This window comes from Urocitellus parryii (genome assembly GCF_045843805.1).
Source record: "Urocitellus parryii isolate mUroPar1 chromosome 10 unlocalized genomic scaffold, mUroPar1.hap1 SUPER_10_unloc_3, whole genome shotgun sequence".
NCBI classification, from domain to species: domain Eukaryota; kingdom Metazoa; phylum Chordata; class Mammalia; order Rodentia; family Sciuridae; genus Urocitellus; species Urocitellus parryii.
In genome coordinates, this window is record NW_027551756.1 from 652910 (window position 1) to 666199 (window position 13290).

Consider the following 13290-nt stretch of genomic DNA (forward strand, 5'->3'; position numbering starts at 1 on the left):
TCTTTAAGATTTGGTGCTTGTTACTGTCTGCAATTTCATCAACCTTTATTGAATATATTCGTTGCAGCCCCTAAACCTATAGAACTCTTTTTTAGGTTTATTTATTTATATAGTTTTTACTTTATACACAGAGTTATGAAAAATTGTGCTATAGAACTCTTTAAAAAGTGAAATAATAAATCAGTATAATTTTGTGTTTACAGTGGGATCATGAAACCTGGCCTTAATGCCATCATGGGACCCCCAGGTGGAGGCAAATCTTTGTGAGTACAAAAGAAAGTGTAAATAAGCCTTTTTGGTGCAGTTTCAGTGTGCTTTTAAACATCACAAGCATTTGCCGTGCTTACCTTGTCTGGTGCTAGGTCCTATGGATGACCTGCATTTGGACTATCTTATGGTTTTAATCCTAGGACCAGGAATTCTTGTTAAATTTAGCTTTACTAACACAGCATGATAAAGTGATTAGCATATAACATTTGGCCATATTATGGGCTAATGAGGAAGGAAGAGAAGGGAATAATATTAAAAGTGAAGAGAAGGAGCAGAAGGGTTCTGTGAGGACATGCATCAGAGATACAGGAGTGTATTGCCAGGGTTGGGTCCATCAAGGTGAGGGTCATTTGGGAGGTCTATACTGGATTATCTGGTGATACCTTGCCTTAATGTTTTTGGCTTTCTTATAGCACATGATGAATAGGAAGGTAAGAATTTGTGTATGTGCTTGCATGTACAGACTCACACACACACATGTTCAACTACAGAACTTGGCTAGTTCATGTTCTATTTTGAATGGAATTTTGATTCAGACTAGGTGAGGGATGTGGCCTTTGTTGGAAGGAAAAATCTCACAACATATGTGTCCTTTTATAGGCTATTAGGTCTGTTAGCTGCAAGGAAAAAACCAACAGGATTATCTGGAGATGTTTGGGTACATGGAGTACCCAAATGTAATTCAGGATATGTGGTACAGGTAAGTATGAGTGGGTTCCCCTGTTTCTATATGGGCAAGAGCCTTGGCTTGTAGTATAACATGCTTCCAATTGAACATGCTCAAGGAACCAATTTTATTTACGCCAAATTTATATAATCTCCCTTAAGATTGATGGAGAAGTCAAAAGGAGAGGAAGAAAGGGCCTGGAATATGAACCTGTAGGCAATGGTATCAATTCTAGTTTTGATATCATTTACACAAGGGTCTACTGTTGCCCTTTTGCCCTTCCTTCACCTCTCTTTCTCCCCAAAGATGTCCCATCAAATCCTCATACAAAGCATTCTGGAAGTGTTTAGAAGTCACCATAATCACCTGTGCTCCATCTGGGTTTGAAAATAGGGAAGGAAAATTATTCCCTGGGCCTTGAAGCTCTTTGTGGAATCACTGAAATTTTAGAGTTGAAAGTTCATCGTTACCTAGAAATTTTCCTTGGGTTTGTTATTTTTGTGAATTAATTTACATTCACTGGAGTGATGGTCTTAGAAAAGATTCAATGTGACTCACTGAAACCGCATTTCCCTTCAGGATGATGTTGTGATGAGCACCCTGTCAGTGAGAGAAAACATACAGTTCTCAGCTTTTCTTCGGCTTCCAACAACTATGTCAAACAAGGAAAAAAATAATCGAATCAGCAAGGTTATTAAAAAGTTAGGTCTCTCTGAAGTGGCAGATTCCAAGGTAATGTGAAAATTCCTGACAGAGTCACAACCAGGAAAGAGGACTTCCCTGTGTGGTCAATGTGACCTTAATCAGAAATTAAGATGTGTGTGGTCAAAACTGGCTGCTTTCTGTGATAATGAAAAAAGAGACCAGATTCCCACTTCAAAAAAGTAAAAAAACAATCTTAACTGTGGTGGATCCTGGGAATGGAGATGGTCTATGTGGAGAGAGCCCCAAATGGCTTTTCCATGGTCCTCCCACCCTCATTGTTAAGAAACAGATCATTTGATGTCATTTCACTGACTTTTCTTCTTTTTGTTTCTCTCTTTCCTCACTCAGCTGCTCTTCTCCATCTCTTTCCCTGGGGAACATTGTTACATTGTTTTTTGAAATATACATCAGGACTCAATAAATGAAAAGAATCCAAGAATTCTTTTTTATGGGTTCTTTTTATTTGTATATAACATTAGGATTCATTTTGAAATAATTAGAAAAGCAAGGAACATGTTTTGTTCTAATTCAGTCCCCAATGCTTTCACTTCCACTCCTCTCTGCCCCTGTACACTTCCCTCTGCTCTACTGAAACTTCTGATATTTACTTACAGTTTTTTTTTAATTGGTGTCTTGTGGATATACATGATTGGGGAATTCATTGTTGTTTATTCATATATGCACATAGGACATTTAGGTGCAATTCATTCCACTGTCTTTCCCAATCATATCCCTCCTCCATACCCTTCACCTCCCTTAGGCTATTCCACTGAACTTTTAATTTTTTTAAATCACCCATATTCTTATTTTGGATTAGCTTTCACAAAAACCTCAGCTTTTTGAGACAGGCTACTTTCACTTAGCATGATAGACTTCTGTTCCATCCATTTACTGGCAGATGCAATAATGTCATCCTTTATGGCTTAGTAATACTCCATTGTGTATACATACCACATTTCTGTATCCATTTATCTGTTGAAGTGCTGCACCTAGTTTGGTTTTATAGCTTGGCTATAGTGAATTGTGCTGCTATAAACCTTGTGACTGCATCAGTTTAGTATGCTGATTTTAAATGTTTTAGATATATTCCAAGGAGTGGGCTAATTGGATCAAATGGTGCTTCCATTCCTAGTTTTTTGTGAAATCTCCATACTGCTTTCCAGAGTGGTTGCACTAATTTTTAATCCCACCAACCATGTATGAGTGTACATTTCCCCCCATCCTAATCAACATTTATTGTTATTTGTATTTTTTATTGATTTTTAAAAAACTAAATGACAGTGAAATGCATTAAAATTCTTATTTGTATACTTGAAAATTTCCACTCTAATTAGAGTGAGATGAAATCTCAATGTAGCTCTCTTACTCTCTTGCTCTCCCTCTCTCTCTTACTCTCCCTTCTCTCTCCCCCACTTTCCTCTCTCCTCCCCTCTCCTCTCTCTCTCTCCCCCCTTCCCCCTCTCCTTTCTCTCTCACCCCTCTCTTCCCCCTCTCCTCTTTCTCTCTCCCCTCTCTCTCTTTCCCCTCTCCTCTCTCTCTCCCCCTCCTCCCCCTCCTCCTCTCTCTCTCTTCTCTCTCTCTCTCTCTCTCTCTCTCTCTCTCTCTCTCTCTCTCTCTCTCTCCTCTCTCTCTCCCTCTTCTCTTCTGCAACTGGCCGCTACGATCCTGCTAATAAAATCTCGGACAGGTAAACAGTTGTTTTGGCTTGTTGAGTTTATGGAGCTTTTCCTCCGTCCTTTACAGTTAGAGCACAAGACTTTCAGGTCAGGTTGAAGTTATATTTTCCTTGTCCTTCCCTTTGTCTCTGTCTTTTTATATCTTACTCATTGATTTCAATGAAAATATCCCCCAAAATTCATGTGAGAGTACATTTGTTTCTCAATTGCAGCCATAAATTAACTATAGATACAAGGGTTCAGCAAAAATTAATTAAAAATATTCAGTAAGAATAAATAACTACATTGAATTTATCTGTCTTCCTCCTGTAGTAAGAGGAATGGTTTATAGGGTTGAGATCAGGCAATGCATAGTACATATTTTTATTATTTACAAGTTGCGTGTAAATAATAAAATTCTTCTATTTATAATAACATTCTTCTATTTATACCTGAAAGTTCAGTCCTCTTTCTCGACACCAATCCAATAATGAAGAAAAAAATCTTAAGAAAAAGGAAAAGTGTTTATTGTGTTGCTAGCAAAGGAGAAACTCCTTCCCAAAAGCTGTGATTCTGTCCATTCGCAGGAACAAGGGGGTGATTCAGAGAAAATGAGATGAGAGAGAAGAGATCAGAAAGGAGAAGTTTAGGGAAAATATTAGGGAGGAGAAGTTTAGAGAAAAGAAGATCAGAGAAGAGAAGTTTAGGGAAAAAAAAATCAGGGAGAAGTTTAGGGAAAAGAAGATCAAGAAAAAAAAAACAAACATGTAGTCATAGCATCAAGTGAACCCCTGTTACTTGTTATTATTATTATTTTGTGGTACTGGAATTGAACCCAGAGTGTTCTACCGCTGAGCTACATCCCCAGTATTTTGTTTTTAATTTTTCAGTTTTGAGGGAGAGTAAAAAAAATAGAAATCTCAATGTAATTTTAATTTGCATTTCCCTAATACTAGGGATATTTAACAAGTTTTCACGTATTTGTTGACAGTTTGTATTTCTCCTGTTGAGAAGTACTTGTTTAATTCCTTTGCCCATTTATTGATTGGTTCTTTTATTTATTTGGTGTTACTTTTTTTTGGAATTCTTAGTATAGTCTAGCTATCAATGCCCTGAGGAGCAGAGGGCAAAGATTTTCTCCCATTCTGCAGGTGTCTCTTTCTGCTCTTAATTCTTCCTTTTGTTATGCAGAATTATTTTAATCGGATGCCATCACACTTATTGATTTTTTATTTTATTTTTTTTCACTTTAGGAGTTTTATTTAAAAAGTCTGCTCCTGTGTTGACATGTTGGAATGTTGGACCTGCATTTCCTTCTAGCAGGTGCAGGGTTTCTAGTCTAATTCCTAGGTTTCCAATTCAGTTTGAGTTCACATGTGTGCAGAGTGAGAGGTCAGAGTTAAATTTCATTCTATTCTATATGGATTTACAGTTTTCCCAGACCACTGCATAAAAGGGCTATCTTTTCTCCAGTATATATTTCTGGCACCTTGGCTATCATGAGATAACTGTTTTATGTGGGTTTATTTCTGTGTCTTCTGTGCTATTTGATTAGTCCTCATGCTTGTTTTGGTGCCAGGTACCATGCTGTTTTTGTTACTATAGCTCTGTACTATAATTTGAGGTCTAGTATTGTGATGCCTCCTGATTTGCTTTCCTCACTTAGAATTGCTTTGGCTATTCTGGATCTTTTATTTTTCCAACAGAATTATATAACTGCTTTCTATAGTTCTGTGAAATTTGTCATTGGAATTTTGATTAAAATTGCATTGAATCTTTATAGTGCTTTTGGTAGAATGGTCATTTTGACAATATTCATTCTGCCTGTCTTATAATATGAGAGATATTTCTATTTCTATGGTCTTTCTCAATTATTTTCATAAGTGTTCTATAGTTTTCATTGTAGAGATCTTTCACTGCTTTTGTTAGATTGATTCCCAAGATTTTGTTTTTGTTTTTATTTGTTTTTTGTTTGTTTGAGGCTATTGTGAATAGAATAGGCTTCCTAATTTCTTTTTCAGCAGATTATTTATTGAAATATAGGAATGTAATTGATTTATGGGTGTTCTTCTTCCATCCTGCTACATTGCTGAATTCACTTAGGAGCTCTCAAAGTCTTCTGCTGGATCTATTTGAGGCTCTTCTAAATATAGGATCATATCATCAGCATACAGAGGTAATTTGAGCTCTTCTTTTCACATATGCATTCCTAGAGACTCCTTCTCTTGCCTGATTTCTCTAGCTAGAATTTCAAGGACTATGTTGAATAGGTGTTGTGAAAGCAGGCATACTTGCCTTGTTCCTGTTTTTAGAGAAAATGATTTCAGTTTCTTTTCTTTCAGCCTAATGTTGGCCATGGGTTTGTCATATATAGCTTTTAATGTTGAGGGAAATTTCTTTTCTCTGCAGTTTTTCTAGTGTTTCAAACATGAATGGGTGCAATACTTTGTCAAATGGTTTTTCTGCATCTATTGTGACAATCATGTGATTCTTATACTTAAGTCTATGTATGTGGTGAATGACATTTATTGATTTCTGTATTTTGAACCAGCTTGCATCTCTTGGATGAAACTCACTTGATCTTGGAGCACTATCATTTAATGTGTTTCTGTCAATATCTTCAAGATTTTCTGGCTTATTGGGGTATAAATTTTCAAAATAGTTTCCAATGGTTCTCTAGATTTCAGTAGTATCTGTGGTGATATTTCCTTTTTCATCTCAGATTTTGAAATTTTTTTGTTTCATCTTTCTTTTCATTAGTTTGGCTAAGGGTTTATCAATCTTGTTTATCCTTTCACAAATCCAACTCTTTCTTTTGTTGGCCTCTTGAATTTTTTGTTATTCTCAGTTTCATTGATTTTTGCTCTGATTTTAATTATTTTCTATCTTCTACTGATTTTGGTGTTGGTTTGTTTGTTCTTGTTTTTCTATGGCCTTGAGATATATAATATTAGATTGTTTATTTGTTATTTTTCTATTCTTTTAATGTATGATCTCAATGCTATGAACTTTCCTCTTAGAACTGACTTCATACTGTCCCAGAGATTTTTGATATGTTGTATGACTTTTGTCATTTACTTCTAAATTTTTTTATTTCTCCCCTGATTTTTTCTGCTATGCTTTCATCATTTAAGTGTTTATTATTCAATCTGCTGGTTTTAGAATGAGATCTTTTTTTAATCTTATCATTTATTTCTAACTTCATTCCTTTATGATCTGATAGAATGCAGGGTATTATCTATATTTGCAAAGATTTGCCTTTTGACCTAAAATATGGTCTATTTTAGAAAATGCTCCATGTGCTACTGAGAAGAAAGTGAATTGGGTAATTGATTCTTGAAATATTCCATGGATATTGACTGTTCATTCCACTTATTCATTGTATTTTTTTATTCTGTAGAATCTTTATTTAATTTACGTTTGGATGATCTATCGTGAGAGAGGTGTGTTAAAGTCACCCAGTATATTGTTTTGTGATCTATTTGGTTCCTAATATTGATAAGGGTTTGTTGGGTATATGTAGATGTTCTGTTGTTTGGGACATTAATATTTATGGTCATTATTTTGTGGATATATGATTCCCTTAAACAGCATGAAGTGACATTCTTTGTCTCTTCTGATTAATTATGGCTTAAAGTCCACTTTATCTGATGTGATAATTGCTACCCCTAATTGTTCATGAGTACAATTTGAATGTTATGTCTTTTTTATCCTGTCACTTTCAGTCTATGGATGTATTTGGCTCTAAGGTGAATCTCTTGTAGCCAGCATAATGTTGAGGCTTGTTTTTAATACAATCTGCCAACCTGTGTCTTTTGATTGAATAATTTTAGATCATTTACCTTCAATGTTGTTATATAGAGATGACTTTTATTCTCTGACATTTTGTTTTATTTCTAATGTTTAAAGTGGACTTGATTCTTCTTTATCTATTCTACTAGTGCACTTCATTCCTATGCTGCTTTCCGGTTTTTATTCTTCATTTCTTTTTCATGAAGTATTTCATTGTGTCCTGTAGTTCAGGCTTACTAGTTATGAATTCTTTTGGTTCTGTTTAATCATGGAAGGTTTTTATTTCATGTTTAATTCTGAAGCTTAATTTTGCTGGGTATAGAATTATTGGTTGGCATCCATTTTTCTTTCAGAGCTTTGTATATAATATTTCAAATCCTCTTGGCTTTAGAGTTTGGGTTGAGAAATCAGCTGTAAACTGTATTGATTTAGCTCTAAATGTGACCAGCCATTTTTTTTCCTGAAGCCCTTACAATTCTATCCTTATTTTGGCATTTCATTATAATGTGATTAGAGTGGATCTATTGTGATTTTGTATAATTTGAGTCCTATATGCCTTTTTATTTGAATTTATATTTTATTCTTAAGGTTTGGAAATTATTCTTATATTATTTCATTCAAAAGATTGTGCACCCTTTAGCTCAAATTCCAGATTCTTTATCTATCCCAGTGAATCTTAAATTTGGTGGTTTAATGTTATCCCATATTTCTTAAATATTCTATTCATGGTCTCTTAACATATTTTCTTTATGGTTAATTTTATTTTCAAGATTATGTACTTTGTTTTTGAGGCCTGAAAATCTGTCTCCAAAAGTGGTCTACTCTATTGGTGATACTTTTATTTCGGTTTCTTGAGTGTTTTATTTCTAAAATATCCATTTGGTTTCTTTTCAGAATTTGTGTATCTTTATTGAAATAATCTTTCATTTCCTGTATTTTCTCTATAATTTCACTTAATACATCTTCATTTAGGTCACAGAGCATTTTAACTATGAACTTCCTAAATTCTTCCTCTGACATTTCCTCCACTGTAGTGTCAATGGACTCAGTAGAAGCATTATGGGCTGTTTGGATGGTTCATATTGTTTGTATGTCTACCCATCTATAGGTGTAGTTCTCACTTCTTTTAAGAGAGGGAGTACTTTGTGAGTTTCTTTCTATTAAAAGACCTGGATTGGTAGAATATCCAGATATTGTTTTTTAAGTCCACATTTGATCTCTGCTGATCCCAATATCAGCACCACTTTCAGAGATGCCACTGAACCCTGTATACTATCTTCTGAGCCAAGCCTTATGCTCCTCAACTTTATGAGCAATTAAAATTTGTGGCTGTTGTTTTCCATGGTTCTTCAAATCCAGGTGTAAACGTGGAATAAGTTTCTGGACTAGGTAAAAAAAATAGTTATTAAGTTTAGTAAATATACTAGAGCCTTAAATGAGGGCTAAATGGGGGGAAAGAAGAAAGGTTGGGCAAAAATGGGTAGGGAAAAGAGAGAGTGAAAATAAGAAAGAAAGATAGAAAAGAAATAAAAGCATAATTCAGGCCCATGTATAAAGGAGTAATAGATGGATGGTGTATATTTTAAGTAGCAAATAATGCCAGAGAATGAATAGGTGTAAGAGGAGCATTTATCAGCTAGAGCTAGGAAAACAAATATTGAAGATCAATTTCAATTAAATGCCTTATACCATTAGATGAAATACATCCAAATGGTTTGAAGGTACAATGTTGGTTATTGGGTAGCAACTATCATTCAAGTTAAGGAGTTGTATATGATCAAAGTTTGTGTTAGAGTTAATTTATAGTAAACCATGCCTAGGTGAAAAAAAAATCTTTTTGAATCTGGGTTTGGATTTCAGTGGGGTTTGGACATTTAGCAGATTACCATCATTCTTTGGCTATGGATCTGTCCTGATTACAGGGGCATAGTAGTAAACTTGTAAGGTGCTGTGAACCTCCACAACTGATTCTGATTTGTCAGCTCAGGGGCCTGAAGCTGACTGCTTGGAGGGTGCAGTGTTGGATGTTGGTTGTTTCTATTGTGTGCAGGAGATCAGGATGTAGGTTCCGGAGTGTGCCTATTGAGTACTGTGGCTCACTGTGTACCTGTTCCCCTCCATAGGATCCTTTTAATGGTGTTGAAGATCCTGGTGGTTTTCTGTGCATACAAGACTATGAGTGCAGGAATTCTGTGGTTTGTGGTGCAGCTGTCTGGGTTTGGGAAGTGGCCATGTTGATTTAAGGGGATGAATTTAAAGGGCTGAAGGTGCCATGAGATGACTGTGGTTTCCAGCTCCGTTTTCTTTTCAGATTTGGTTTTAAGCTGGTTTTTCTGTTTTTAGGACTCTGCTTTTCCTGTCACACTTAAATTTTTTTCTGCCTTTCTACTTATTTTTAAGTGGGTAAGCTTAAGAGTTTTTCTGCTCCCACCTTTCTCCTTCACTTGCCCCTCCCCACTTCACCTACCTGATTCGGTTTTAAGGTTAGGAGACTCTGCACTTATTTTCTACTCTGGTAACTAAGCTTTAAGTCTCTCCAGGTATCAGATTTTGCAATATTGCTTCTTAAAGTATTTATTTTGTCATGAGAATCTCACTTCTGCTTTTCCTTCACTGCCTCTTTCTGTGTTGAGAGGTGATTGGGACTTTCTAGCTCCCTTCCACCATCTTCACCAGTCTAATCCAAGGATTCTTGCTCTGGGATTCACTTCAGTGTATTTTGGCTTCCAAATTATATTTGGTTACCTCAGTAGTTACTTCTCATTCATGTAGTGATTAAGTTATTTTTCTATAGCCTTTTTCTTCTCTCATCCTCTCCCTTGAACTCTGTATTTTTTTCTTCCCCAGTATTTATTTCCAGACTCTGTCATGCCCCTATCTTTGAGGTATTAGAGATATAGTTGTGGACAAGAGGAACACAATGGAGAAAGTAAATCTTCCTTGTGTGTGTTGTGCAGGATCATGCAGATAAAGGGAGACAAAGGTGTCAAGTTTACAGTTGATTAATAGGTGTAGGTGGTGTGATAAGTAGACATTAGGAGCTTAGTGCAAAAATAAGCTATTTAGAATGTATTATACAGGGGGCAGGTGATGTGGCTCTTTGGTGGAGCACTTGACTATCAATTATGGGGCTCTGGGTTCAGTTCCCAGCACCACAAAACAAACCAACAAACAAAAACTGTAAGCCTGTGGTTCATCCTGTTATCTCCCTCCTTAGAGGCAATGAAGGTAGTGGGTTCTACTGGCTGTTGTTTCCCATGGTCTTTCCTGATAGCCTCTCATGATTAGTGTATTTTTTTAATAACCTGGGATGCCACCTTTCACCACTTATTTTTGTTTGTTGATTGACTGTGTTTACTTTGGAACTAATTTTGTGTTCCTAGAAAGGCACTTTCTTTACTGTCTTATTTAGCTCCAAGCAGGTACTTCCCTGAGTTGCTTGCTTGGATTTCCAGGGGAAACATACAAGGGCAGTTGTTGGCATCTTAGAATCATATAAACTAATTGATTCAAATAGTTTATTTTTGTGGCTCTTAGGATATTTTAAAATAACAGAAATGTAGAAAAATAGTCTGATTACTCAAATGATATGATTGATTATCTAATAACTAATGTCACTTTATCATTAATATAATTTTCTTCAATTTCTCATTTGTTTTCCTCTCCTCACATAATTGCAAAAAGAAATTAGTACATTTCCTTACCTTACCAATACCATTATCAATGATCAAACTGGAAAATGTCTCCATATCGTCACCTGTTTCAAGTTCATCTATTTTGTGGCAATCATTTATATTATTAAAAATACAATAAACAATTGCTTTAGACCCATGATTGATGAAGATTTAATATAGATGATTTTTTTAAGTTTCATGATTCTTATGGTTTTCTTGGTCTTAAATCTATTTTGTTTAAAGGTAGTAAATAAACATTGATATAAAGGGAAGATGAAAAATAGGACAGACATTTGACATTCAATACCTTGTTAACTTTTTTCTTTATAAATTATTCTCTGTTCAGTACTGACTAGCTAGTCAAAATCTGAAGCCCATAAGACATTATGTTATTGGTCATAATATCTTACTTAAAGTAGAGGAAAATTTCAAGAAAAGTCTCCTTTGGGAAAGGTTTCCTAAAATGCCCAGCAATTACATTTTAGTAGCATCAAGCTCATATTTATATTCAAGTACTTTTTTTTAGTTTACAATAGTTATACAGAATAGTAGATTTCATATTGGCATATTTGTACATGCATATAACATTTTGGTCAAGGTACCCAAATGTCTTTTATACTTCATTGGTTAATAGAATCCAATCAAGGGCCATGGGTAGCATTTAATTATGATCTGTTTGTAGATTTCAAATTCCAGATCTGTTTCCTACTTTTTACCTCCCCCAAATCTTCTTTCTCCCTTCCCACACATTTACTTGTTGTAAAGATTGGGCCAGTTGTCCTGTGGATTATCCGCTTACCTGGATTTTTCTGAAAAGATGAATCAGGTGTACCGAGATAAATTAGGTATACAAAGCATCATTTTGGGGAAAAATATTAAACTGAAAAGATGCTAAAATGGTATGGTAAAAAACATACCTTCCTGGCCCCAAGTTGACTCTCTGTTTATCGGTCCACTTGGGATCATTTTGTGGAGGTGGTGTGTCAGAGGGAGGTGGTTAGAACACATTGAAAGAACACTACAGGCAGTTTCCTTTTCCTCTCCTATCTCAATAGGGATTTCCTTATGTCAGAATGGTATTCTTTAGTGTTGTAACTTATTATCTTAAAACTAAATATTTGACTTGGTTAGGAACATAAAGGACTATTAAAAGCCTGAGCTTCATATCAGGTGCAGTCACTTGGCAACTCTGCCCTGGGGCTCAGCTTATGCATGTGGTGAATGAGAGACCTTCTCCTTCTCCCAGGTATCATTTACATGATGTACAAAATAATGAGCATAATGAGATAACATGTCTCTGAAGAATGGTACAGATTAATTCACCAAATGACAGTGACGTTACACTCATTCATGTGGATGATGATAATAATTTGTGTTTCAGGTGAAATCTAAAGGAGAGAGAAAAATGGTTAGTATAGGAATGGAGCTGATCCTTGATCCTTCCATCTTGTTCCTGGATGAGCCCACAACTGGTTTAGACTGGAACACAGCATATAAGATCATTAAACTCCTGAAAAGGTAAATGCTTTGGCAACGTTGTTTTTTCATTTATTTACTCTCTGTTCATTGCTATGTACCTGGTATTCTTGGTGCAGGGGATCCAGAATGTTAAAAAAAAATGTTTCTCTTGGCTAGTGTGATACAGTCAACAAATAATAAATGGTTCAAGAAAGATGAAACAAGAGCAAAGGGAAGGAAGTTCATGTGGAGTTGGGAAGCTTTTAAAATAGCAGGAAGGTCAGGGAAGACAACAAGCATGGGACACAGGAGGAGAGAGAGAGAGAGAGAGAGAGAGAGAGAGAGAGAGAGAGAGAGAGAGAGAGATATGCTATGAATTTACCAGAGCGTTCTAGTTGGAAGAAGCAACCAGTTGCCCTGAGGCAGAGCATGTCGATGTGTGTGGAACATGACAGAGGCCAGGACAGACCTTGGTACTGAGAATAGTGGAGGTTGGCTGGGGGCTTAACAAAAAAACATTAATTTCCTTATGGCTCTGGAGGCAGTAATTTGAGTTGATGCATCCTCAGGTTAGTTTCTTCCTTGGCCTCTGTCCTCGGCTTGTAGATGACCATCAACTCTGTTGTATGTTTTTGCCCTAATCTGCTCCTAATTGGACAGGCAGATGAGGACCCTCAATGACCTCATTTAAATTTAAAGACCGTTTTGAAAGCACTATGTCCAATGTGGCCACATCCTGAGGCACTGGGGGATAGGATTTTAACATCTTAGTTTGGGGAGGACCCAGTTTAGCCCTTCACGGGTGGATTAGGACATGAGGTGGAGTGGATCTGGTTGCAGACTGCATTGTCCTCAGAGGCCATGTAAGAAGTATGGCTTTTCCTGTCACTAGGGGACATGAGGATATTTTGAGAGTTCTAGAGAAGAACAAATGCTGTATACAAGACTGTGCTGTAGAGCAAGGGTGAGGGAGGACCCCATGAAGGATCCACTGAAAGATGATGGAGTTTTGACTAGGAGGATCGTGGTGAGAAGTGGATGGTTTCTGGGTTTGTTTTCAAGGGAACCA

At 36.1% G+C, this 13290-nt stretch overlaps 1 protein-coding gene across 1 annotated transcript in view; it reads left to right on the top strand.

The window, feature by feature from the left end:
• The first annotated feature begins 210 nt into the window (after positions 1-210).
• Positions 211-13290, top strand: part of LOC144251247 (broad substrate specificity ATP-binding cassette transporter ABCG2-like) — a 75898-nt gene continuing 62818 nt past the window's right edge. The window contains exons 1-5 of the mRNA XM_077794272.1: positions 211-263; positions 871-970; positions 1517-1669; positions 2148-2162; positions 12145-12281. Of these exons, the coding sequence (XP_077650398.1) occupies positions 211-263; positions 871-970; positions 1517-1669; positions 2148-2162; positions 12145-12281 (458 nt within the window). The remainder of the gene's footprint in view (positions 264-870; positions 971-1516; positions 1670-2147; positions 2163-12144; positions 12282-13290) is intronic.